We start from the raw sequence: 27,631 nt of genomic DNA on the forward strand, positions 1-27,631 counted from the left end.
GGGCTGCTCATTCCCCATTATCCCTGCTGCTTGGGAGGTGGAGACATTGTGACTTGCACCACTGACAAACCAGACAAAGTAAATAACAGACTGGGAGGAGAGGAAACCCTGTCCTGTAGAGCCTGGACCCGCCCTCCTCCTCCCTCTGCTCAGCAGTGAGGAGAGCTCTCCGCTCCCTTCCTTCTCTCTTCTCAGTGCAAGCCAGCAGGCAGAGACAGACCGAGCCTGGCCCCAGCTGCCCAGAGATAGCAACGAGGTCTGCACACATGAGACATGACAGCATCCTCCTTCTCTTTTTTCCTTTCTTTTTATGTAGCAAATCCAGCAAAGGCCCAAGCTCTTGCTCACGTGCTGTTGTTTTTGCAAGTGATTTTATTTTAAAACCGGAACTCGAGTTCTCCATTTGTTTAACAAGTCTCCCCCTCCCCTTTCTTTTTTTAAATAAAATTAATTTATTCTACACAACAGTAAACTCTTCCAGACTCTTCCCTATTTACAAATTAACATTTTTCGCTTGCAGATCATTGCTTCCCCCTCTTTTTCCTATCCTGTGACACAGAAAGTGAGAAACGAAGCCAATAGCTGAAGGTCTGTAAGGCAGCGCTCCCATCCAGCCCTCTGGATCCCACCCTTGGGACCTCAGGGAAGAACCAATGTCAGTATTAGATCTGGAGATCTCCCCTCATCCACTGTGTGTGTTAAACCATCAACCAACAGCATCCAGCATCTCCCTGCTCTTCTGAGCTGTGTTTTAGCTGGGCTGAAACACCCTCAACAGAGAAAACTGCTCCCGCTGCGCTCTGAAGGGCCGTGTGTTTGGGGAGAAAGTGGCATTTGCTGTAGGAATGGGATCCACCAGCCCTTGTCTCACACATCCATGGGCCAGAAAGGCAGCTCTCACACCACAGGAGGAGGCAAGGAGCCTTTCCTGCCCTCTTGAAGCAGGAGGCATATGTGAGTCAAGAACTGGGGACATGCTTTGCTAGCTCAGGAAAGAAGGCACCTAATAAATAAAAATTCGGCCCAACCCAATTCCAGCAAACTCATGGGGGTTTTTTTTTGAGGTTGTGGCTTGGCTTGTACCTCTTTGCACTAAGTGGTAATTTCTAGCTGGGTATGGTGGGGTCTGCCCTACCTGGAGACCTACCCAGATACTCCAAAGCCACCTGGCTCAGGTCCTGTGAGTACTGTCACTCCTGTGTCACTGCCACACAAGGAGCCAGGAGTCCTGGGTAAGACAAGCTGTGTGAACCAAACCAAGGGGGACATGCAAACACTTTGCAAGCAAAGCTGCCCTTCTGGAGGGTCTCCCACCCCACACGAGGCACCCCTGTAAAACCATCCTCAGGGCTTCCATGACCTATTGGAAAAGAATCAATATAGTGTTTTTATTCCTGGGAGCCCAGCCAAGCACCTGCAAGGCAAAGCTGTCCCTCACCTCTGGACACAGCTCCTGGCTGTGGGATGTGGGCCTGACCCCCCCGAGACATCCCAAATGACAAAAAACTGATGTAAAGAGGGGTTGTTGTCATATTTTCCAAGGTTTGCCTTGAGCAATGGAAAATAGTCCCCCGCTGTGGCAGAGAACAGACAGAAGGCTGAGCTGATGCCCTTGCAGAGAGCTTAGGTTTTGAAAAATCAAGGAAGAGAGGGAGGAAGAAAGGGTATCCAGGGATTCTCTGTTGGTAGAGCAAGGAGAGAAAGGAAACAAAGGAACAGAAAAGGCAGGACAGCAGGAAAACCCTTCCTTGAATGCAATTCATTAAGCTTTGGACAAAAACCTTCTGTCAGAGGGTAGGAAACGCCCCAGAGGGAGCCCAAAAGCCAGCCCAGATAAACCCTCAGGCCTCTGCAGTAGCGCCCTCTCAGTGATCCATGTGTGCGAGAAGAGTCTCTGCATGGAGATCTGACATTTCCATGCTCATCCCAAAACGCCGGAGTCCCTGAGCAGCTGGTTTGTGGGAGGGTGGTGCCAGAAAGATGTTGGCCATGCTGGGCTCTCGCCCCAGAGGGGACATGCCAAGGTGCTTTGGCTGGAGGATGGAGCCTGTCACAGCTTTGGGTGCCATCCCACGATGGTCATACCTAGGAGGAGATGCAGGGAGCCCGGCTCGGCCCTGGGAGAGCTCTTGGTCCAGAGGGAAGGAGAAGAGGCTGCAAGCTCTAAAATGGCACTGACTCTTTCAGCCTCCCACACCCCCAGCACTGCCCCAACCCTGGGGCTGGCGCCAGGTCCAGCTGGGACATTGCCCACCGCTGGCACAGCTCCGAAAAGCAGCAGGGATCGAGGAGGGCGTCCCGGCTGGGTCGCTGCTGGTGGCAGGAGGAGGTGGCGAGGCCGGTGCAGCGGTGAGGGGCACGGCTGCCCCGCTCCCCCCACCATGCAGCCCCCAGCACGGGGGGCTCAGTAGAAGGAGTACTGGTTTTCCACCGCCCGGGTCCGGCTCCGGGCACTGTCAGCCTCGTGGTAGTCCTCGGCACTGGTGGCAGCGGGCTCCGGCCGGCGCTCGGCGCTGTCGCTGCGGCTCCGGGGGCCCAGGGCACCCTCCAGGCGGTGGTAGGGTGCGGGCACCGGGACAGTGGGGGCCGCGGCCACCCCCTCAGCGGGTGGCGGGACCGGCGGGCCCGTGGGTGCTGTGCTGCAGAAGTAGTGTGGAGGTGGCAGGTCGACCCGGCAGCCCGGTGGCTGCGACACAAGGGGTGGCGGGGGGCCGGTGTCTGCAAGAGAAGCAGGAGCTTGACCCCTCCAGTGCTGCCTGGGGCTTGGCCCCTTCCCTCTCCCTCGCTGGTACCTTCCCACATCCACTCTCCATCCTTGACCCTGTTCTTCTCCAACCCTCCTTCCCACTCTCTCCCAGCATAGCAGGATGCTCCGAGCCCTGCAGACCCCCCTGCTCCTCTCCTTGCCCGAGCCAGGGGACTGACACCCGCAGCCAGGGACAGGGGGTCACACCCACACAGCCCTGCTGCTGCGTGGACCTCAGTGCCCAGCTTCAGAGGGTGACACCCACCTTGGTGCATCTCCATGGCCCCACACATCAGCAGGGCACTGCTTTAGGGGGGGAATCCCATGGATCTGTCCATGCAAGATCCCAACCCGCTCCTCACACCCAGCCCTCCACGTGCAGCCTTGCCCAGCCCTGGCACCTACCGGGCTGTGGGCTCTGGGCCACCACGTAGCTGCGGAGGGTGATGTCGGCCGCGCCGCCCGACTCCAGCGGGATGGGATGCGTGTGGAAGTGGCGCAGCATGTCAAAGATGGTCTGGAACCAGAGGTGCTGCACGTGGCACTGCCCGCTCTCGTTCAGTGACAGGCGCAGGTGCTGCAAGTGCAGGGGACGGGGTGAGCTGGGGGTTGTGAGGGTGAGACCTACCCGTGCAATTGGCAGGAGCCACCTCCATCAGCCAAGGGAGGTTTGCTCCTAACATAGGATTGTTATGTTTACCCTGCTGCAGGGTGTTTCCTGTAAATCCCCACTCGCTGCAGCCCCAGGAGAAGTTTGGCCCCTTCCGGGGATGAACACCATAAAGAAACACACAGAGAAGGGTGTCTGGGTACAACCAGGGAGGCTGAAGCTCCGATCCCAGCATCACAGGCAGCCTGGGGAAGCCTCTAGCTCACCTGAACTGCTTCTTGCAAGGTGACAAGAACAGGCAATCTCTTTGCTAGGAAAAAGACCCAGCAAGAAACTACTTGTGGTTGGATTTTTGTAGTGCATCTGTGTACTTTGGGACACTGAACAGACAAGGAGAGGGCAGGGGAAGGTGTGCCATGGGGTATTTAACCTTATGCTCACATGGCAGGCACTGATCCAGTTGGGAAAGTGTAGAAGGGGCTGGGCAGGGTGCAGAGGCCTCATGGGGCACAAGGGCAGGTGGTCCTGAGGGATGCCCTACCAGGGTGCAGCTCCCTGCAGAGCTGCTGTGTTTGGGGTCACCCACAGAGCAAGAAGGACCCTGAGGTGCTGGGCAGGGCTGACACTGACGTTCACAGAGAAGCAGAGGCCATGGAGAAGCAGAGGACACCCACCTTGGCTTTCCCCTGGAAGTTGAAGGTCAGCACGTACTCCCCCGGCCGCGTCTCGCTCTGCCGGATGACGAACAATCCGTGACTCCGGGCGCCCCCGAAGAGCACCAGCTGGGCTGCCTTGATCCGTGACAGAGTCCCGTGGAACCAGGGGAAGTCAGAGAGGTTGATCTCCGCCTCGGCCTCGCTGTCCTCCCCTGCCCGCAGGGACAGCAGGTTTTTAGGGAGCACCCGGACATCACCCCCTCTCCTCCTGGCCCCTCCTCCTCTCCCTCCGTGCACCCTCCAGAGCGAGATGCTGGGGCTGCATCCTGCATCCCAGTACCTGTGAGATGCCCACCAGCGGTGGGGGAGGATTCCAGTGTCTGCAGGAAGCTTTCCAGTGGGACATGGGTGAGCAGCTCCCCCAGGGAATCCCTGCCCCGGCTGTGGGGCACGGGGACAGCAGTGGCTGTGGCGGTGTTGTGAGTGCTGGGCAGGGCACATCTGTCCGGTGGCCTGGGTACATCTGCAGGGGAAATTGCAGAGGGATGAGTTAGTGGCTCAGCATCACCCACCATCACTGGGCAAAGCTGGAGGCTGTCCTGCTCTGAAGGCAACTGTGTTGGATACTCCTGGATCTTAGACACCTGAGGGCTAGGTTATAGCTCTGAGTGACTCCCAGGCTTTCCCAGATGTAGTTCCTTACCGTCAGCCAGGAACTCGCAGCTGGAGGAGGTTGTCCTGCCTGGCAGACAGGCTCCCTGTGCACAGGACACCAGCTCAATGTCGTCCCCACTGTCCCTGGAGGAGAGCACAGAGAGACACACACATGCAGCACCTCCACTCACTGGCGTGAAATGGGGACTCAGCCAAACAAAATTCCAGTGTGATCCAAGAGCACATCCTGATGCTCCCAGATTCCTCCCAAGGGATTGCCACAGCACCAAGAGCATGGTGAGGCAGAGCAGCCACCAAACAACGTGACTTTTTGGGGGTGAGAAACCAGCGTGGGAGGGATTAAACCCTTGCAAGCCCACACTGCACAGGTCATGCTGCTCAGTTCCAGCTGCAGGATTTTGCTGCAGCCTTGTGGGTTTGGAAGGAAAGCTGTTACCTTGACTCTCAGCGCTTTGCTTTGCACCCACACACCCTCCCACCACCAACTTCCACCCGAGGGCACTTTCACTTTCACCCTCTGCAAAGGGAAAAGGGAATTACCGACCCATGGGAATTACATCCCTAAGAGACATGAAAAAACCAAGCCAGGAGGCCTGGAGCAAAAGAGTGAGTGGGAATAGAGCAAGGGAGCCACTCAGAGCATCCCTGTTGCTGACCCTCCCTGTGCACTTCAGCACCCTTCTTGCACAAGCATCCAACTTGCTCCACAACCTATTTTTATCCCAGCCACCGGCAAGAGTCCGGAGCTGCCCACAGCACTCGGCTGCTCTTGCTTCACACGGGCCACGTGGGCACAGGCAGCGGGGAAGCGGCTGCGTCAGTGGCAACAGCTCCCTGTGAGCTGCTGAATTATTTAGTGGCCAGTAAGTGAATCAGCCACTGGGAGTCATTCAGCTGCAGCCAGTTAAAAACAAGAAGGGAGGAAGGAAACCAAAACCAACAGCGCTCTGCAGAAAAGCCGTCGCCGGGTGCTCACGCAGCGGCTCCAGCACGCAGCCCTTGGCACGAGCATCGGGAGCTGATTGAGAATTCGCTCTTGGCACCGAGCGTGTGTGGCGGTGTATTAAACAGCTCATTATTATTTGCTCTGGAGTTCATTATTATTTGCTTTACAGTCACGTCTGGAGGCCAAAGCCGGCCGGCGCTGGGTGCTAAGCAAACAGAAAGGGCTGGGAGGCTGCCAGGGGCAGAGCGAGGGGCTGGCGCAGGGACGCCGGCGGCTTCTGTGGTGGCTCGAGGGGAGCACGGCCGTGGTGCTCAGCTCCAGCTGGAAAACCAGCACTGAAACACGGAGTGAGGGAAAAAAGGCCTTTTCCGAGCCTCGCATCAGCAGCCCAGCCTCAGCATTGCTTCCTGAATCACAGAATCACAGGACGGTGTGGGCTGGAAGGGAATTTAAAGCTCATCTCATTCCACCCCCTACCATGGGCAGGGACACCTTCCACTAGGCCAGGGTGCTCCAAGCCCTGTCCAACCTCCTTGGACACTTCCAGGCATGGGGCAGCCACAGCTTCTCTGGGCAGTTCATGCCAATGAATTACAGATTTCAGAAAACAGCAAAAGGAGCAGACATCTGGAGTGCACCAGTGCATCCTCCCTGTGAGATGCAGCATCCAGGGTGACCAACCAAATGCATCTTTCTAGCAGGAGGGGGCAAAGGCAGCCTGGAGGAAGCAGGAGCATCTCCAAGCCTCTGTTCCAGGTTTGCTTGAGGTTTTCACTGCCACAAGCGTGGGCACCTTGTTTTTCCAAAACTGTGCCAAGAAGAGCAGTGCCAAGGTTTCCCTGGAGGCTGGGCATGTCTGAACCAGCTGAAGGGCAGCAGCACCAGGCACACAAACCTCCCTACACAATTTGCTGTGTGTGCTGATGGAACAGCAGATGAGAAGTTTTGGCTGAGTTGTGACTCCAATTGTGACAACATTGATGCCACTGTGATAGAAATACAAATAAATCAATTCAACCAGCAGGATCTTAAATATATCAGGGATGCTAAGCTGGAAAAACACATGGAAAATAGCTCAAATATAGTATAAAAGCTTCAGAAGGTGGGTGTTAGGAACTTCCTGCTTTGAGGCTGTGTTCCCAGGTCACCTGCCTCTGCCAGGCTGAGGGGACATGGGGCAGAGAAGGGTGAACAGGCAGCCAGTGCTCTGCACCCCTGGCAGACACAGGCTGCTAACTCTGCCCCCAGACCTCTGCTGGTGTGAGCTGGGCACTTCCTGTGACAACCCAAGCAGCAAAAATTGCATCAGGGTAACAGCCCTTGCTCGGTGGTGAGGCACCACAGCTCAGCCCCACAGAGCCCCTTCCCCAGCACTCCTTACCCGGGGTCGATGCAGTCCTGGATATCTGCCACCCATGAGTGCTTCTGCAGGGAGTCGATGGTCTCCAGGATGTACTCAGCCCCATTCTCTACCTGCAGGCAATGTGGGACAGAGTCAGCTGTGCTGCAGTGCTGCCCCCCATCCCAAGGCAAAGCACACCCCACAACCCAGCCAGACCCCCTAAACAGCACCCCAACTGAGCAAGACAGGATCAGTGTCCCACCCCATCCCAGCACAGGAGTGCTGAGGGGTGACCCAGAGGATCAGTGTCCCACCCCATTCCAGCACAGGAGTTCCCAGGGGTGACCCAGAGGATCAGTGTCCCACCCCATTCCAGCACAGGAGTTCCCAGGGGTGACCCAGAGGATCAGTGTCCCACCCCATTCCAGCACAGGAGTTCCCAGGGGTGACCCAGAGGATCAGTGTCCCACCCCATTCCAGCACAGGAGTTCCCAGGGGTGACCCAGAGGATCAGTGTCCCACCCCATCCCAGCACAGGAGTTCCCAGGGGTGACCCAGAGGATCAGTGTCCCACCCCATCCCAGCACAGGAGTGCTGAGGGGTGACCCAGAGGATCAGTGTCCCACCCCATCCCAGCACAGGAGTTCCCAGGGGTGACCCAGAGGATCAGTGTCCCACCCCATCCCAGCACAGGAGTGCTGAGGGGTGACCCAGAGGATCAGTGTCCCACCCCATCCCAGCACAGGAGTGCTGAGGGGTGACCCAGAGGATCAGTGTCCCACCCCATCCCAGCACAGGAGTGCTGAGGGGTGACCCAGAGGATCAGTGTCCCACCCCATCCCAGCACAGGAGTTCCCAGGGGTGACCGCCCGAGATGCTCTGGTGCATCCAAGATGACCCCTGAGCACAGCTGGGGCTCAGAGGAAAATCCCCACCCCACTGTTATGAGCAAATGTATGACAAGGTTTTTTACAAAGTTTTTACGCCTCCATGGAAAAACCACACCTGGCTGGCAGCACTGGAGGGGCATGGCACTATGCCCAAGCACAGACAGCATCCCTCACTCCTGGGGCACCTCTGTGTCCCCCCAAAACTAGCTCTGCACAGGTATAGCAGAAGCCATGCTGCTCTCTGCCCCAAAACCCTGCCAGACCCCAGGAGTTTTAAACCTCTCCTCTGTTGTCTTTTCTGCCTCTGGTCCATGAGGCTTCTGACTTCTGATTGCAACAGAGTGGGAGAGAAACCCCCTTTCATAGGAAAAAGAAATAATAAATAAAAATTAGGATGCAAAAGAGCCTCCAAACTGTCCAGCCCAAAGGAGCTGTGCTTTTCTGGGGAGAGCCCAGAAGCTCCACATCAGTGGACTCAGATGCCATGGGATGCTGTGTGCCTCTGGCAGGTTTCCCTGCATCCCTCATGGAGCCTTAAACATCGTGTTCCCGAGGCAGCAGAGCAGCCCTGACTCGGGGAGGGTGTCACATTGCCAGCTGAGACAACCTCCAAGCAAATCCGATTAATCACAAACAACTGAATCACCGTCCTGAAAACAAGCAGGGAGGAGCAGAGCCCTGCTGGGGCTGAGCAGGGACCTGGACCCTGTCCTGAGCAGAGGTGGAGTGGAGTAGCAAGGATCCCCCTCCCCAGTTTGTTTAACCAGAAGAAAGGATCTTCTCTGGCTTTTTAAGGGCAAGGCATGAAGCTGACGTGGGAGATGCGGCTGCTCACTCATGCAGAGCATGACAGCAAGCAAAGCACGTGCAGGGCTTGGGTATTTTGCAAGCACCTGCTTGTGCAATGGAAAAAACTGCACGTGCTTGGTGTCTGATGGGCTCTGGGGACATGCTGGCTGCTCATTTTTAGGCAATCTGGCAGAAACTATTTCAGTGTGGCCTCCCCAAACAAGGCAGGGGCTTTTCCACCCATCGTAACCTGCATGTTGTGTGTGAAGGTAGACATTGGGCTCCACATCACACAGGAAGGGAAACCACAGCACCCAGCTTGCCCACCTAATCTGTACCCCAGCATTGGGGGTGTTTCACCCCCTCTGCAAGTCCAGCCAGAGAAGGGGAAATGGGAGAGCAGAAAGATGTCCCAGCAAGGAAGACCTGGGTAGAAAATGAGCCACGAATAATTGTGGGTGTGACAAAAGCGGAACAGCATCCTGTGCCAACAGCTGGGAGAGGAGGGCAAAGCCTGGCTGGGGGGGCTCCATGCCATGCTTGCTGCCTCAGCTCACTCAAAGGATCGATTCTGATCAATTCCCCTGTGGCAGGGTGAGAGCCAGCACAGGGCAGGAGCAGGAGGTACCTGGTAAAGCAGGCATTTCCCAGCTGGCAGGGTTTGGAGCATTCCTGAAGGGAATTAAAGGAATGGCTGGAGCAGTCACCAAGCTGTTAGCAGTGGGTGTGGAGAGAGCACGCCTGACTCCAGAAGATGGGAAGAGGGCAAGCCCAGAATTTTCCTCCAGCAGCCAGAGAAACCAACCCTCACAGGCACCCAGGAGGCATCCCAGAGCTGAATCCCCCCAGCAGGGATCTGCCATGACCAAACCCACCTGCTCATGCTCGTGACAGCCCCAGGGATAGGGAGAAGCAGTGGCACACCCTCGGTGTTGGCCACACTTTGGACACTGATGTGACACAGTTGAGGTGGGACTTGTAAGGGGATCTAGAGAACATGACAAGAAGTAGCTGATGAGCCATATTCCAAGAGCAGAGATCAATGGCCAGCGGTCAAAGCTGAGGGATGTGCTCAGCAGCTCCTTCCCATCAAAGGCTCTCCGTGCGTGCTCCTCAGTAATGAGGACAAAAGAATGCGAGGATGCCTGATCAATTCAGGGATGACACCACACTGCAAGTGTGTTGGAGGATCAGGCAAGAATTCAAATGAACTTGTCAAAGCTGAGGTGGAATAAAAAGTTGAAACCAGCCTCCAGCTCAAGGACAGGGCGAGCTCTGGCTCACGGTGATCACCTCATGTGTGCGGGCTGGGGAACCACGACTTGGGAGCAGTTCTGCAAAAATCATCCTGGAGTTCCACCAGCCCACAGGCTGCATGTGAGTCACCATCATCATCGTCAGGGTGTGAGGAAAGCAACTGCATCAGCTCGGGCTGGACAAAGAGGAAGAAGAAAGAGGAAGCAATCCTTCCCACCCGCTCTGGGCCGCGGCCCCATGTGTACTTCGGGGCGTCCTCTCTCCAGAGCCTGCAAGGAAAGCAAGGGGTACCTTGGGCTGGTCAGTCTGGAGAGAAGAAGACACTTGAGGTTGGCCTTTGAGGCACAGAAGACAACAGCTGAATGAGCCTCTGTGCCCATGGTGGACACTGACCACTGCTGAGGCTGAAGAGCAAGAAGGCCTTGGGGAAGGGAGGGTGCCAGGAGAACGTGTGTGACCTTGACAAGGAGCTGGATTTGATGGAAAGCCATTTCCCATGGGAATGTGTGCTGGGGCCAGGCAGGCTACCAGGCTTGGGGGCTTTCACAAATCCAGGCTCAATTTTCCCCCTCTTTTCCTTTCCTAGTTTTCTAAGCTTTCAAGCAGGTTTATTCAGCTGGGAAGCCTGGCCTCTCTGCTCTGCTTTGCCACACACTCTTAGGGAGAAGCATCAGGGAGAGAGGTGTTTGTTTAGCAGAGGTAGAACCCAGAAATGCTCAAAATTCAATGGCCCATCATCATTGTGGTGTCCAGGACCCTGCAAAATTCAGCCCTGATCTGCCATGACAGGCTGTTGTCTTCCAGCAGAGCAGGAGGCAGCACTGAGCTAATTAATTGCATGATAGGGAAAATTCTGAAGAGAGAGACTTTCACTCTCTGCTCACGCCCCCAGACTCATGTGTGGTTGATCCCCAAGGTCTCATTGGCCCCCCACAGCTGTTCCCTGAATCACTAAGGCTGGAAAAGACCTCCAAGATCATCAAGTGCAACCTTTGACCAGATGTCACCTTGTCAACCAGACCACATCACTAAGGGCCATCACAGTGTGTCAATGAAGCAGCCACCACACGTCACTGATCTGGGACAGCAGCAGCCACAAAACCACAAGCAGCTGCACCAGGGAGCATTTTTCCTTGCAGGTTCTCTCTGGACACTGATTTAACCCATCTCCTGGTGGCACAGAGAAGCCAAACAGCTTGATCCCAGAACACCCCGGTGTCAGCTGCAGGAGGCAGGGATCCTGTGGGGAGCATGAGGGCTGTTGGCATCTCAGCTCTGAAAGCCAAGGCAATGATCCCTTTGGGGACTGAGCCTCCTGTGCTGCAGGCTGCAGATGCAGAGGGGGTTCCTGTAGGGACACACACCCTGCTCTCACCTTTAGGACGAAGGTGTTGTCTTTGTCAGGCATCTCCAGGGGCATGGTGGTGCGCACCTCGATGATGGCCGACAGCGGGATGCTCACCTTGGGTTTGGAAGCCTGGGAAAAGAAAAAAAAACCCAAAAAACCAAAGAAAATAAATGAAAAGAAATCAATGAATGAAAAAAAAAAGTCACTCAATTGAATCAAACTGTCCCTGGGGACAATGCAGCAGGGCTCTCAGAGGCAAGATCAGTTCAGCCTGTGTGGTTATTACGGGGGGGGGATAAACAGCATTGATTTCCCTCCCGTGCCTGATAACTCTGAGCTCTGTGAATTAAACCAAGAGGAGGCCCAGTGGAAGACAGGGAGGTGCTTTTAACTGCCAAACCACCCTCCTTGCTCCAGCGCAGGCTGATGTGCCAGCTCTGCCAACACCACTTAATTTCTCTCCATTTTCAACCCTCTCCCGATGGAGAGAGCTGTGCTGTCTGGTGGGGGATGCTTCCCATGCGGAAAGCAGCCCCGTTTCTCCAGCACAGGAGCAGCATTTCAACCGGGAAGCCACGATGCAGCAGCCTCAGCCATGCAGGGAATTTTAATTACATTAAAATAAAGAAAAATGAATTTCCCCCAGGGCCCCTGGCACCCGCCGGAGCCTCGGTGGGGAGGCAAGACCCGGTGCCTCCCACTCCAAGTGTTTGCTGAGCAACAAATTCCCCAGATATTTGTTTTAATTATAACAAATCCCCACAAAGGAGCTCGTGGTGCTGCTCTCCAGGGCTGGTCCCCTCCAGGGCTCTGGGATTTGGAGCATTGCAGCTGCAGGAAGCAGAGATGAGATTTAGTCACCAAAACCTGTGCCTGGTGCCTTGGCTGCAGTGGGTGGGATGAGGCCAGCAAGGAGCTCCAGGCTGCAAGTTACCAATAATGGGCTCAGTTCCCATTTTTATTGGGAAATAAAAATAAATAAATCCAAGACAGAACAGAAACTGCTTTTTCCCTTGCAGGATGTTTCGTTTCTACCAGCCCCGGAGCCCCAGTGTTGCCTCCAGACATGTCTCAGCCGTGCAAGGCTCTGCCCATCCCTGGGGAATTTTTCCATCTTGGTGTTTGTACAGGAGAAGGTCAGAAAGGAAGTGGCAGCTGCTTCGAAAGGAGAGGAAACAAGGTGATAATTCACCCCTGAGCCAGAGAAGGGTCTTAGAATCACAGAATGGTTTGGGCTGCAAGGGACCTTAAAGATCATCTCATTCCAACCCCCTCCTCTCTGGGAGGGTTCTTCCCTTAAAGATTTAAAGACGTGGCCATAGTTTTTGTAAGGTCTATGCAAAAACAAAGCTGTGGGCTGCTGAAGCAAAAAGCAGTTTTCTTCCAGCTGTGCCAGACTGGTGCCACTTTTACATTTGCCAGATGGAAAGCATGATGGGATGAGAGGAAAAAGCTGTAAACCTAAGCGGGGTGTGATTATAACAGAAGAGCAGACAGTGTTCATAAAAGTTGCCGTGAAATAATTTCAAAATTGATTTTTAGAGGCAAATCAAGATACACTAAAAATGGAATCCCTCTACAAGCTCTCTCCTAAATGTTTTAAGAGCAGCAGTTGTTCCATTTTAACCCAAGTTTATTTTCTCTTTGGTGCAGCTGACACACCAGGCTCCATCAGATCCTCCATCCATAGAATCACGGAATGGGCTGGGTTGGAAAGAATCCTGTTCCACCCCCTGCCATGGGCAGGGACACCTTCCACTATCCCAGGTTGCTCAAAGCCCCATCCAGCCTGGCCTTGGACACTTCCAGGGATGGGGCAGCCACAGCTTCTCTGGGCACCCTGTGCCAGGGCCTCCTCACTCTCATATGGAAGAATTTCTTCCCAATGTCTCACCTATCCCTACTCCCTTCCCCCCCGTCCTGTCACTCAATGCCCCTGTGAAATGTCCTTCTCCTGCTCTCTCATAGGCTGCCTTGTGGGCACCATGGACATGGAGTTGTTTCTTTCCAGCCAGGCCCTGTTCCATGGGCTCAGGAAGCCCCCAGTCCAGCCCAGAGCAGTGCCCACCATCCGTACCCGTGCCGCGCTGCTCTCCAGGGAGATGCACTCGAGTTTAAGCTCATGTTTTGTATTTTCTCAAAAGGTGAGAGGCACAGACCAACACCAACAGTGCGGGGTTCATTTTGGCCTGCAGGTTGGATGGGTTTCAAGCACATTTTCCCATCCATTCGCACCTCAGCCACACAGCACCAGATCTCCCTCTGGACCAGAGCTGGATTTCAGCCCAGCTCAGCAGTGGAAACAAAAAAAGCCCCAAGCAAAACCCAACTGCTGCCTGAACTTCTCATAAAAACAACGGTGGACAAAAGCCAGGACTTACCTTTGGAGGGACATAAAACTCCAGGAGGAACCTCTCTCCTTCCACCTTCACCGCTTTCCGGAGCAGGAGGCGGCACTTCTGCCACTGCGAGCTCCCCACACAGTTCGTGTCATCAGCCACCATGTAGCGCAGCGTCCCCTCCCTCTGGATGTCCACCAGCTCCACCTTGGACGAGGGCACCTTGGACAGGCGCAGCTTGTGGGTCCATTTCTCCCGAGGGTCCCCAGGCTCCTTGCCCCCGGCCGGCCACGGCTCCCTCTCGGCTCTGCGGCCGCCCGGAGCAGCCTCGGCGCCCGGCTCCGGAGAGGATTTGCGGTGCCACATCTCCTTCATTCCATCCACCACGCACAGGCTCATGTTCCTCAGGGAGAAGCCTTTCTTGAACTTGGGCTTGGCAGCAGCGTGGATGGAGACATCCTCCGAGCTGCGGGACTGGCCGTAGGAGGAGACCTTGCGAGCCTGCACCTGCTGGGCTGGGGTCAGGTACCGGCTGGCGCCCAGTGGGGCGTCCATGCTGTCCAGGGACTCCGTGGACGTCTCCTCCTTCCTCGGGGTGACCTCCCGCCCGTAGGGGACGTGGCAGTTCTGCAGCCCCACGAAGGGCACGATGTTGTACTTGGTGGGCGAGTCAGACACGAACACCCGGCTGACCTCCAGGCTGAAGATGTCCAGGAAGTTGGCGGTGAAATGGTGGGAGAAGGAGGTCTCTGCCCCGGGGGTGTCGTAGTGGGGGTTCTCCTTCAGGAACTGGCAGAACTTCTGGGCGAAGTCCACGGCGGCTGCCTGGGCGTGCAGCTTGCAGAACTCCCTCCAGTCGGGGAGCGGGGAAGAGGGCTCCTGGCACAGGGCATCGCCGTTCATGGCTGCCCCATTCCACCTGCCGGCGGGCTGAGGGACAAGGACACAGCCTGAGTGTGGGACGGACATGGACAACCCACCCTGTCCCCCCTAAACTGGGATATGGATGACCTACCCTGTCCCCACCCCGCAAATGGGGGCATGGACACGGACAACACACCCTGTGTCCCCAAATGGGGACATGGACAACACATCCTGACCCTCAAAATGGGGACATGGACAACACACCCTGTATCCCCAAATGGGGACATGGACAACACATCCTGCACCCCCAAATGGGGACATGGACAACACAACCTGCACCCCCAAAACAGGGGTCACAGGACATGGACACAGACAACACAGACCCCAAAACAGGGGTCTCCCCTTGCCACGATGCCAGAGCTGATCTGCAGTTCCAGTGCAAAGGAAAATACTGTGGGAAAGTGTCTGTGTGTCGCTCTCTCTCCACTTCATCCACTAGGAAAGAATCTTGGCCCCGGCAGCAGCCATAAATTGTACTTATTTTACGATTATGACCATGCAAAAGCATTATTGATTTCTCATGAAACCACTAAGGAGTCCCCAAGCGGAGGAGCCCGGGGGGATTTGCCTGCAGGATTCCTCCTCTCGCTCTGTGTCTGCCTGGGCATGGCACAGCTCTCCATAAGGGGACGGGGCACTGGGAGTCCTGGCAGTGCCCACCCAGGGCAGCACCCTCCCCTCTGCACACACCAGCTGGTCCTTCTCTTTCTCCAGTCTCTATTTCTGCCCTGATCCTCTGCCACATCAGTTTTGGGATTTTGCCCTCCCCGCTGAGCATCGGCTAACAGATAACCCAGGACAGGTCCTCAGCAGAGGTCAATGAGGAGGTGGGGTACAGGGGGAAAAGAAACAGAAGGCAGACCCAGGAGCACACCAGAAGCTGATGGGAGCTGCAGACCAGACCTGTGAGCCTTTGGGAGAAGCACCAGTTTGCCCAATCTCCACACTGGTCCTTCTCCCAGTGGCCGAGGGACTGGCAGTGCATGTGTCCAGTCCAGCTTGGTGCTCATGCTGCACTTCCCAAATCTCTGCCTGGCTCTGGGCAGCATGAACAGCCTCCCCTGGGAGACCCCAGCAGTGACTGCATCTCAAAAATCTCCTCCCAGTGCCAAAACTGCTCGTGGCCTGCTGGTACTGGTGGGCCTTGGCTGGGGCACTGCTGAGCCCATGACCCCAAACACACAGTCCCTGTGTCCAGACACCCCTCCTTCCCCCACTCCAAGGGCAGCAGGTTGGCAAATCCACCTCAGCTAGCTCAAACACAGAGCCCAAGGGTGCCTGTGGCTGCCCTGCTCCAGGCAGGGATTGTGCCTGTGGGATCCAGTTCTGGAAGGGCAGGACAGCTCCCCCCGGGTTTTGCTGCTCTCTATTCACAGAGCAGCTCTTTCCCTGGATTTTGCTGCTCTCCATTCACAGAGCAGCTCTTTTGCTGGCGAGGGATTACTCCTGCTAATAAATCACGCGCCGGATCCCGCCGGCGGCTTACACGGCCAATAATTAATTACTGCTCGGATGAACGGCACAAGCCACGGGATCGGGGCGGGCACTGGGGACTGGGATAACCTGCTCCTTATCCTCCAGACCCCAGCCATGTCAGTCACCAGACCCCAGGCAGGATCAAGCCCTGAAGGCTGTGATTCAGAGCAGCAGCTGTGGCCAGGAGCTGGTTGCCATATCCCCAGCACATCCCTATGGAGATGAGTTCTCTGGGAGCACCTCCATCCCAGGAAGTGGCTCTCAACCCCCTCCAAACAGGGAGAAATCCACACAGGCAATAAAAATCCCAACAGAAACACGATATATGTGGCATTTTCCCATCTTTAAGGCAGGGATGCTGCTCAGAGACCTGGCTGTGCTAGGGAGGCATTGAGGACAGGGTACACATGGACCTGCATTGGCCCCTCACATCCCACAGCACCAGCAGAGCTCCAGCTCCTGCAGAAATCCCTGGCAAGGCTCTCCCCAGCATCACAGGGCTTTCCCGGAGACCTGAGCAGGGAGCCATGCCAGCTGGGAAAAAACCCATCCCTGCAGTTTAGAAGCAGCATCTGAATTTCCCCAAGAGACATCGGCAAAGCAGCAGAAAATGCAAAGCTGTTTGTTACCCGCCCAGCAAATGAAATTCCTAATTATCCATCCATCACCAAGCAGAGGATTTAAAGACTCTGCCCTTTGAATTGAAAATTCACAACCCCAGCTCTACCACGGCCCCAGGAGCTGCCCTGGCACCAAGCCACGGGCCAGGAGTATTTGGGCTTGGGGAGAAAAGGGAGATGAAAAGGAGTCTCCTGCTGCCAATCCAAGCAGTCACGGCAAGAGCAAGGGAGAGAGAAAGGGTGCAAAGGGAAAAGAGCAGAAGGGGGCTTGTGGGGGGAAGAGAAAGCCCCTCGGTGATGGGTTTATTTGCATCTGCCTGGGGTGTTGAGCCCCGGGGCTTTGATGGTTTCCCTCCCATGAATTTGGTGGAAAACACAGCTCCCCATCCCTCTCTCCAGGAGGGACTGGTGCTCAGGGCCTGCCTGCCCCAAACCAAGGCATGGCAACAGACTCTGAGAGGTTAAGGGAAAAAAAAGAAGAAGAAGAAGGGAAAAAATAAGGCACTTCAAAAAAGATAAAGCCCCAAACAAAAAGCCTCAAGGAGATCCAGGCACGGCAGCCAGGCTCAGGCTCGGAGACGCGCACGCAGAGGCATCACAGCGTCTTCCTTTCATCTGCATGGGGATGACAGACTTTAAAAGGCCAATTTATAAAAATGAAGCCTAGAGGAGAGACATCTGGCAGGTCTGAGGAGGCGGCAGCGGGGATTACTAACCCTGTGACACGTATCCAACCCCCCTGCCCGAAGCACAGCCAGGAGCCCCCCAGCCAGGACCCAACAGCACAGGCTGGGAGTCAGTGGGGTGGTTTAAGGGCAGCCCCTGGGACTGCAGAGCCATCCCCGCCCCTGATTCACCTGGTTTCTGCAGGAAGCAGGCTCCCAATTATGTGTGTAGATTTACCTTTAATCTGGGTGCCTGCACTCCCCTCCATACCAACAGCTCTGCCCCACTTCTGGAAATAACTTATCATGCCACAGACAGCATCCCCGGGCAGAGCGGTGGAAGCGGAGACGAAAATAAGCTCAAGATGAAAATAAGCAGCAAATCTGCAACTGCTTTTTGGAAAGGGCCATCCCCTGCCAGCCCAGCTTACTGAGGCCTGCAGCACACTCCAGGCACCTTTCTAAGGAGCCAGATTCCTTTGGAAGTGCCATCAGCCCACTCCAGAACTGGCTCAGGGGCCACACAGCCTTGAGTCCCTGCCTGGGTGACACAAGAGGACAGAAAAATAAAAATATAAAACGGGATGGTCTGTTGTCACGAAGAAGCCATGGAGTGGCAACCACGGCATCAGGCTGGTGACGGGCTCCTAACCCACCTGCACAAGTCCCCAAACTCCTCCCAGGGCAGAGCTGTGCCTGCTGCCGCTGTCATTTGGGAAACTGAGTCAAGATTTAAAAAGAGAGGATAAAAATAAAGAACTTCTGGGGTTTGCCAAGTGGAAACCCAGGCTGGGATGGCAGGTGAGAGCCAACTGCTGGCAGTGATTTGGGACACCTCTCCCACCAAGGTGTGCTGAGGCATCCCTTGCTCTGGGAGGGGGGCTTCTGGAATAATCTGAAAGTCGAAGCAAAGCTAACTGACCTCAAGAAGAAATGAAATTTAAACTGTCAGCAGAAGCGCAGGAGACCATAAAAAAACAACTCCCCCGTGAAACAGGAGTCAGGGAGCAACAACAAAGCCACTGGGATTTGCTGAACCAGAGGCGTGGGGAGAAACCAGCATCTAATGAGGTGTTAATAATCCGAATGCACAACACCGGTCATGGGATGGCCAGCACAGCCTGCCCAGCACGGCCTGCCCAGCGCTGGCTCCGATGGCTTTATTTAAGGAAACAACCCTAATAAAGAGATGTTTCCCTTCCACCCAGCGCAGCCAGGCTGGGACAAAGTGATCCGAAACTCAATGGGGAAAAGCACTGTCAGGTGGAGGCTGTGAGTGGCAAAATGAATCCCTCCATCCCGCCTGTGTGGGAAAACTCCCGGGGTCACGCCAGGGAGCAAAGGGAAAGGAAAAGCCAGCGCAGGAGGGTGTGCAGCAAAGCCCTGGCTCCCGGGGAAGGAGATCCCAGCCCCGGCTGTCCCAGTCCTGCAAGGCTGCTCGGTTTCCAGCAAGATCGATGCCACTCAAAGCCCCAGCTGGTCATCTCGATCCCGTGGGGATGACATGAGGAAACCCAGGCACCTGCTCCCCCAGAAAAGCGCCTGACCTAAGCGTGCCATGCCAGAGGAGGAGATCCCCGAGTCACGAGCAGGTCGCAGAGCAAGGAGATACCCCCCGGCCCCCCCCGAGGTGATGCTCCTGGCAGGCAGCTCCTGACACACAGGCAGCCCCTCTGGCAGCTCCCGAGGGAGCCTGGAGCCTGCCTGCACAGCCCCGGGGCACTGCCTGCCCTGGGCAGACGGGAAAACAGCTCAAACTGGGAAGGGGACTGGCCTTGGGGGCAGTGGGGCAGAGGGAGCAGGCTCAGACTGACGGCAGGAGAGAAGCAGGGGCACCATCCCCACTCCTGCCGTGCAAGCACAGCGGGATGAGGGATCCATCGGAGCTGATGTCCCCCCATTCCACAGCTGAGACCTGAAGCACGTCACCAAGTGACCTCCCTTTGTCACCTCGAGGACCCTTCCCAGCCCTCGAGACCCTCCAGAGCTTTAAGTGCACGCAGAGGCTGAGCTGAGGAAGAGAAAACTATAAGGAACAAAAGCAGAAGTCACCTGCCTTGCACCTTTCACATCCCCTGGATCCCTGACCACAGCCCTGGAGTGGGAGAAGCTGATTGCTCTCCAGGCTCCTCAGTACTCCATGTACTATTTATACTGTTGTGATCTTAAATCCGACTGGCTGTCTGAACCATGGAAACAATCTTTGTTCCTCTCGTTTACTGTCCATCCCACTAAAATATTAATTGAACAGCATTTTGGCCTCAAATTTTATGGTCAAACCACCTGCCTTGAACCAATGCCTCAGCAGGAGCATGCTTTGACTCCCTGCCCAGATGCACTTCAGGGTCCACCTGTCACCTGCAGCTTAAAAAAACATTTTTCTGGAGTGAAAAGGCTCCTTGTGCCTTTTTCTGCTGCCCAGTAAGGAATCCCTCTGGCCAGCCCAGCTCTCAAAACAGATGCCTCAAGCACTTAGCAGTGCTGGATGGCCAGGACAAGGTTCTGGGGTGCAGGTGCTGATAGGACACATCTTCAAAAGAGAAAATGGGCAAGAAATGACCCTTTTCCCCCTCTTGCACATAAGGGTGTCCCCACAGCTGTGTGATGTCCTGACTGAGCCTCACAGGGTTCAAATAAGCAAATGGGCCCATGAGAGCCCCCCAGTAAAAACCCGAGCTTTTCTCCATTTCCCACTACTCTGACCATACCACAGGGCAGTTCCTTTCCCTCCCCTCCAAAATCCCCCGCCGTGGATGTTGTACCTCCTGTGCTGACAGCTGCTGGAAAATAAAGACAAGTTCATAGGTAAGATCCAATAGATCTTAGATAATCTTTTCCCTCAGTAATTCCATCCAGCTTGCAGGGAGCCACACTTGCAGCCCACGCACGGGGCTGGAGCATCACCCAAGGCACTCAGCCTGCTGGGAACAGTGGTGTGGGACCTGGGGGACACCTCAGCCATGGGGACAGGGTTCCCAGGGTGCAGGGACATAATGATCAGCAAAGCTTTGGTGCATCTGGGCATCGTGGATGCAGCTTGGGGCTTGGAGGCAGCGTGCTGTGTCTTGGAATAAAGCAGAAACACCTCCTCAATGACCAAAAGGAAAAGCTATTGAAAAAAAAAAAAAAATTAAAACCCCAGAGCTTTAGGTGAAGGAGATCAGAGGCTGTTGTTCGTTTCCCCTCACTTGGATGCCACCTCACGTGCCTATCTCCAGCCAGAGAGCTTCCCACAGAAAACTCCCCAGTCCAAAGTCTATTTTTAACCACCACAATAGCAGAGCCTCCCCCAAGGAGCAGCACAAGCCCTGTCCCCAACCAAGCAATCTCACATTTCCCTCGCTAAGCCTCGATTTCCTTCCGCCCCTCAGCCCACAACAAAACCCTCCTCCTCCTCCTCTTGCCTTCCCATCCTCAGAAAACTATCTGCACATCCATGCCCCTCCAGGCTGGTGTGCCGTGGGTGCACAGTGTCCTCACACCTGTTACACATTAACCACTGACCTGGGACCTGTGGGCAGACCCTTCCTGGGCTCAGAAATGCCAAACAACAGGAGATTTATCTGCTCACCCCCCTCCCCTGGAGGCACCCAAGACTCTGGGGATTTACTGAAAAAGCCCTGCAACATAACCCAAAGTGCAAACTCTTTGAAAGAGATGGCTCTTGCCCTGGGGATTGCTGTGCCATGGAGGGGCTCCTTGGGTGATTTTGGGGTGAGAGCTGAGTGGATGCTCAACAAAGCAAATCCTGATGGATACAGCACAGTCATCTGGGAATCCCCTGTCATTAGGTCAGAGAACCCCCTAAGATTGTTTTTCAATTACAGCACACAATAAACGTGAGATAAAGTTACACAGTTCTGTAGGAAATTTTCTTATTATGTTTTTTTTTACGTTGCAGATCTAATTCCCCACACACATCACTGTCTCATACTCGCCTGCAAACAGCCTTAAACTGCTGCCTAATGGTATCTGAGCTGGGGAAATTCAATTCTACCCAGCGCCTCACCCAGGACTGCTACAATCACTGCTAATTGCTTAAGTGGTGTATTAAGCAAAATAAAAATTCCAGTGGGCTTTGAACCACCCCCCCCCCTCAACCAGATGATGCCAAAACACCCTGTTACAGCTGCCAACCCCGGCTGGAGATCCAACCTCAAATATCCTTTTTCTCTTCTCTGTGCAGGGATGCTCCTGGGCAGGCAGAGCTTCGTACCCAGTATGGCCATGACCATGCCAGAGGGACTCACAGGCTGTCTCCAACTTTGCCATCCCTCTTGCCAGGGTTTTGGGGTGCCACTGCATCCCCTCTCCTGCCTCAGGGTCCAAATGCTGCCAGGACCCAGTGGAGCAGGGCAGAAACATCCTCCCAGTGGGACCCTGCAGTGGATGCACTCTGGGTCCCTCTCCTGTCTCCCCATCTGTGGGTGTGGATGGATGCGGGGCTCCAGTCAAGTCTCATCCCAAACCTGGACCCTGTACCCAGCAAGAAGAATCTCCAAGCCCTTCTGGTTTTCCCTTTAGGAAGAATCAGGTGTGGGATGCAGTTTTCCCTTTAGGCATGATCTCTTCTCCTCTCCACTGCGATGGAGCCAGCTGGGGTTCAATTTCTGGGAGCATTTCCCTCTGCCAGCCTCTGCTTGCACAAGGAAGCGGATCCCCGGGCCAGGGACAAGTCTCCCACTCATATCCCACCACCTCACTGGCATCCATGGGCAGGGAAAACAGCTGAGGTCAAGTGAGGGCACCCACAGGCAGGAGGGGAATGATGCCAGGAGCCCCAGCGCTGGAAGCACTGCCCTGGGGCATCCCAGCCAGCCCAGTCAGCAGGGCCAGCAGATGGGCAATCATTATCTGCTTTCTCTGCCTCTGCTGGGAAGAAGAAGAGGAGGAAGAGGAACAGGAAAGGCATTAGCCAGCAACATCCTCATCTTGAGGAGACGGGTGTTCTACCTCCAAGGAGGAAGGACAAGAGGAGGTTGGACAAGACCACCCTGCCACAAGGGTGGCTGAGATGTGCTCGCAGTCCAGGAGAAGAGGGGACAGACCTGATGGCCCAGGGGATCAGCCAGAAGAGGCAACCCTGCAGTCAAGCAGCCGCTGCAGCCCTGAACCAGATGAGAAACTCACATCTGAGAAAGGAGGTGATTTTAACCCCAAAGCCTTGACCAGACAGGGACGGGGACCAGAGCTGACTCACCCTCCTCGATGGCACAGGGGAAGAGTCACTGAGACACCAGGCAGGGCAGGCAAACCTGTGTGCCTCCCAAGCTGGAGCTGAGAGAATTATGCAGCTTTTTTAGGAATCATTCAGTGCTACTAGCCCTGGGCTCCTCTGCTGCGTTACAGTGATAGTGAGACACTGGGAAATACTACTGAAGGACACAGAGGGAAGGTCCAAGGGCACTTGCCATCCCATCTGAGCAGATCTCCTGGCAGCACACGCCCACCTGTCTGTACAAATGTGACCTCCCACCAGCGAAGAGGGGCTGAGCATTTCGGAAGAGCCTGTGTGGTTTGGGAGCATGATTCCTATTTAGAAAGGCATCCCCAGATGTCCATGGTCCTTCTCCACTCTCCCAACAAACCAAACCAAAAATCCCCATGGAGGGGAGTTCTGAGTAATCACAGAATCGTTTAGTTTGGAAAAAACATCCAGGATCATCCATTCCAACCATTCTCCCAGCACTGCCCAGGCCACCACTAAACCATGTCCCCAAGTGCCACATCTACATGTCTGTTAAATCCTCCAGGGATGGAGACTCCGCTGCTGCCCTGGGCAGCCTGACAACCTTTTCAGTGAAGAGATTTTTCCTAATACCCAACTAAACCTCCCCTGGCATAACTTGAGGCCATTTCCTCTTGTCTACTCAGGTCTACCTGGCTACAGCTTCCTTTCAGGCAGTTGTAGAAAGCGAGAAGGTCCCCCCGAGCCTCCTTTCCTCCAGGCTGAGCACTCCCAGCTCCCTCAGCTGCTCCTCATCCACTCAAAGACACAGGAGCAGGGCCTGCAGGGGATTTTGGGCAGGGTGCTGGGTGGACAGAGAGGTTTTACCTCCTTTCCCGTTCCAGTTCACAAGATCCCCGAAGCACCGGCAGCGTGGCTCTTGCAGGTCAAATGCATAACTTCAACCGATCAATTTCCACACTGGAAGGAAGTACCAGACCGACTTGGAGGGAGGGACCTGGAAGGCAAAGGTTTAGGCTGTCAAGCCCTGGAGCCAGAGCAATATCCCCAGGCACATCTCACCTCCCCCAAGCCACAGTCCTGCTGGGCTCCAGCCTGACTTCACCAAAACCAGAAACAAGCAGAAGGGCCAGGCAGAAAGTCCCCCAAGCCTCCCAAGGGCCTTCCCGCGGTGCTGCCCGGGCTCAGCAGAGCAGGGCTGGAGGAAGCTCGGGAGCCGCAGCTGCCCCACGGGTGTCCCCGCGGGGACGGGAGGCAGCGGCTGCCCGGGGCTGCTGTGTCCTCGGGGGGCCCCTGAGACCCTCCAGAGCAGCCTGCACCCCTCCTGCAAACCCAGGCAGACAATACTGACTGAAAATAAGGGAGCATCCATGCGGGGGGCTGCGTGCTGTCTGTGCCTCCCCCCAGCCCCGGGGGAAACCAACCCACGGCTGTAGCCCCCCAGGCCAGGCCCGGACGGAAACCCCCTCCCCTGGGGCAGTCCCCATCCCCGGAGCAGAACCCCGTCCCCAGGGCAGCCCCCATGGCGGGGGGAGCCCAACCCATCGCTGCAGCCCCGCACCCCCGGGGCAGCCCCCGCTCCCCGGGGCGCACCGGGCCGAGCCGGGTCTGCCCCATCACCGCCCCCCGCCCCCGCGGGGCCCGGGGCCGCCCGGAGCGGCGGCGATGCTCACCGGGAAGGGGGGGGGGGGGTGACCCAGCCGGGGGGGCGGCAGGCGGCGGCAGCCCCCGGCCCCGCGGTGCGAGGGGAGGGGGCGGCTCGGGGACCCTCCCGAATGCACCGCGCCGCAGCGGCGGGGGGCGGGACCCTCCCCCGGGTGGGGGGATCCGCTGCCGAACGGGGGAGCGGCGGGGAATAACCGGGAATAAAGGGCCCTCCCCCTGCTCCGCCCCTCCGCCCGCCGGTGCCGGAGCGGTGCCGGTGCCGGTGCCGGTACCGGAGGATGCGCTCACCCGGCCCCGCTCGCTGCTCTGCCCGGCTCCGCTCGGCTCGGCTCGGCTCTGCCCGGCCCGGCCGCCCCCCGCCCCGCCGGCAGCGCCGCCCCCCGCCCCGCCCACCCCGCCCCCGCCGCCTTAAAGGGCCCCGCCCGGCCCCGCCGCCCCCGCTCCGGCCCCGCCGCTGCCGCGCCCGCACGGGGACCCCCAGCGACATCGATGTGTCCCCGCCGACCGCGGGTTGGCATGGGGGGGTGTCTGCGGGAGCGCCCCAAACAACAGCGGGCACCCCAAATCCTCGTATGGCTCCCCAAATCCTCAGGAAGAGCCCTAAATCCTCGCGCGGGCTCCCCAGCTCCCCCGGGGGCACTGCGAATGCTTGGGCAGCACCCTAAATTTTCAAGGTGCCGAGTCTTCAGGCCCCTAAGATGCTCAAGATCCACAAATCCTGGCAGGGCACCCCATGCTTTGAAGAGGGGCCACAGCCTTTTTTCCAACCCATCTATCACCCAACATTTGTCCTTGCACTGCCCAGGAGAGGGGATGGGGTTGATCCCCCCCACACCCATATTCCCCGGGGGCACAAGGCAGGGTGGTGTGACTGGAGTGGCTCCAGGGGGAGGTTTGGGCTCTGCCCACCTTTGTCATCCTGCTGGTGGATTTTGGGGCCCATCTCGGAGTACTTTCCCTGCCAGGGCGTTCAGGACAGACTGAACCCCAGGACAGGGTGGGGTCTGGATGGACCAAACTCCAGGACAGGGGAACTGAAGCCCAGAGAGGGGCTTTCAGGGGTGGAGTTGAGGGTTCCACTGCCTCTGGGACCCTACACAGCCCCCCCCCAGCCTCCCCATGGCTCGTCCACGGTAGGATGAGTCACCATTAAAAAAAAAAAGGGAAAAAAAGAAAAGGATTTGCAGGAGGAACAAATCCTTTTTACTTCTGTGAAGCACCTGTAGGATTAAGACAATGCTGGTTATGTAAGAGGTGGAGGGGAGGGAGGGGTTTGTCATTATTATTACTATTATTTATTTATTATGCTTCCTCACCGTCCTGTTACCCTGCTGGGTGTACTCTTGGGAGATTTGGAAAGAGGCTGGTTTGGGGGAGAAGGAGGGAGGTTTATTGTAAGGCTGGTGCACAGTGATGCACCGTTTGCTTTTTCTTCCTCCACAGCAACATCTTCCTAAACATTTCTCTTTTTTTGGTGTGTTTTTGGCAGCAGCATGAAACATGGGCCGAGGTGGACATTCCAAAAGCACTGCCGAGGAGGCACAGCTGGGACAGGGACTCTTGATTTTCTCCATCATGGCTGGGTTTGTGGTGATTTTGGGTGGATGCTCTCCCTCCTGCTACTGGCTGGTCACATATTCAAGGCCAGGTTGTGCAGGGCTTGGAGCAACCTGGTCTAGTGGAAGGGTGGAATGAGATGAGCTTCAAGGCTCCTTCCGTCCCAAACCATTAAATGTTTCTGGGATTCTACAATTTCCTTCCCAGGGGTGTTCTGGGGACGAATGGATGCTCACAGAGAGGCTGGATCCCACTGCTCAGTGCAGGTGAGCCTGGGCCACCCACCTTCACCCAGCTCCCATGGCAGCTGACAATGTGTTTCCGCTCCCCCCCTTCCGCTGCCTCTCCTCCGAAAAGCCTCTCTCCCATTCATATCCATTTTTAAAGAAAACACACAATCAATAGTCTCTCAGGCTGGAATTTCATTAAGGTTTTCATTGCACTCGCTATCGATTGGCAGCAGGGCTGGGAGCTGCACGGAGCGGGTCCGGCAGCCCCGGCTGGTGCTGTGCCCTGCCTGTGCCACGGGACCTCCCAGACGACCCTAAAAGGGAGAGGGCCATGCAGAGGATCTGGCTGCTCCCATACAGGCAGCGGAAAGCCCAGCATCCTAGATTTTACTAACTCCTAGATTTTACTAACCATCACTAAGAGCAAAACCAGGAGCCCAGGGAAGGGCTGGGATTTCTTTCATGAACCAGGACAAATGCTGTGTGATTGCAAAGGCTTTGGTACATAACAGGCTCTCTCCTGCCTTCCCTCTGTGGGATGCTGCTTGTTTCAGGATGTGTAAAACCAGGCTGGAATGCCTGGCCTTGCTTCCATCAAACACGGAGGCTGCAATTAAAAAACACCCCAGGGCTCTGAGTGTGGAAGGGCACGGTTTGCTCCGCTGCTGGTTGGTCACTTGGAAAATCAAGTGAAAAATCCCAACCTCTAAAAGGGCTCGTGGGCTAATTTTAGGTCTGGGCCTTGACCAGAGAGATTTACAATAATTGCCAGGGTGAAAGTTTAACTTCTCCCGCGACTTTTCTCAGCAATCCCCAAGGAACCGCGTTCTGCTGCACAAGGAGCATCCCCGGGCCAGCTCCCCAAATTGCCTTTTTAAGGCTTTATTTTTAAACTGAAGCTGCAGGCTGCCTTCAATGGGACAAAAATCCTTCACGAGTCCAAGTCTGCAGCCAAGGGAGCTCCTGTGGATGGGGATGAGCTTTGGCTCAAATCCTTGTCCCCATTTTTTGTCCCTGCTCATCCCTGTGCCAACCCCACAGGACGCAGAGCAGAGCCCCCGTGGACACCCCTGTTCCCACTCACCACTAAACCCTTTTAACAGGACCCACGGCAGGAGCAAAGCAGAACACGTTGCTTGTAGAACCACGGCCTTTCTGCTATGCTAAATGATTTAAAACTGGTGGTAAATAAACCTAATATCTGCCCGCTCCTGCCAATTCTCATTACTCCGGGACTCCCCCGGAGCAATTAGCTGCCTTAAAAAAAAAAAACAAACAAACCAACAAACCAAAAAAAAAATCGCTGGAAGGAGTCAAGCGAGTGGCTCAGCCAGCGCTGGGGAGGGCTGCTGGCAGCATCCCGGCTGGAGCGTGACGTGCCCTTGAAATCCTGTGCCCGGAGGCATCCGGCATCCGAGCGGTGCCAGCTCCGGCAGCGCCCTCCGCCTCCCGGCAGCGCCGGGGAGTTCTAATTCCATCCTCGCCACGTCCCGGGGCGGGCGTGATCCGGGCAGCGGGCACCGCGGGGCTGTGGCTGATTTTCCTGCAAAACCCTCGTGCTGTGGGTTTTGTGACCCCACAAAATCATGGTGGGGAGAGAGGATTGTGTTGGGGGTGTGGGGGGGAGGTAAAGGGGGTTTGTCCAGCATCCCGGGAAAAACCTGGAAAGGAAGTTAGGAGCCCGCCGCGGCCGGGGCAGCCCAGCCAT

The 27,631-nt window shown here is 56.1% G+C and overlaps 1 protein-coding gene across 1 annotated transcript; it reads right to left on the bottom strand.

Moving 5' to 3' along the window:
* Window positions 1-344: 344 nt before the first annotated feature.
* SH2B2 (SH2B adaptor protein 2) lies at window positions 345-24,486 on the bottom strand. The gene is made up of 10 exons (XM_032130094.1): window positions 24,425-24,486; window positions 23,339-23,468; window positions 13,641-14,528; window positions 11,287-11,388; window positions 7,015-7,106; window positions 4,716-4,810; window positions 4,353-4,535; window positions 4,031-4,224; window positions 3,152-3,323; window positions 345-2,718 (listed from the first exon to the last, which is right to left on the bottom strand). The coding sequence occupies exons 3-10, from the start codon at window positions 14,499-14,501 to the stop codon at window positions 2,405-2,407; spliced, it is 2,013 nt and encodes a 670-aa protein (XP_031985985.1). The 5' UTR covers window positions 14,502-14,528; window positions 23,339-23,468; window positions 24,425-24,486; the 3' UTR covers window positions 345-2,404.
* Between the last annotated feature and the right edge of the window lie 3,145 nt (window positions 24,487-27,631).

Source organism: Corvus moneduloides, chromosome 20, assembly GCF_009650955.1.
Source record: "Corvus moneduloides isolate bCorMon1 chromosome 20, bCorMon1.pri, whole genome shotgun sequence".
In the NCBI taxonomy this organism is placed as follows: Eukaryota; Metazoa; Chordata; class Aves; order Passeriformes; family Corvidae; genus Corvus; species Corvus moneduloides.

Coding starts and splice junctions, on each gene's coding strand:
- SH2B2 (XM_032130094.1), bottom strand. CDS start 14,501: ATGAACGGCGATGCCCTGTGCCAGGAGCCCTCTTCCCCGCTCCCCGAC. Junction 11,389..13,640: donor AGTTTTATGTCCCTCCAAAG/GTAAGTCCTGGC, acceptor TTCTTTTCCCAG/GCTTCCAAACCCAAGGTGAG. Junction 4,225..4,352: donor CGCTGGTGGGCATCTCACAG/GTACTGGGATGC, acceptor CCCTGCGGGCAG/GGGAGGACAGCGAGGCCGAG.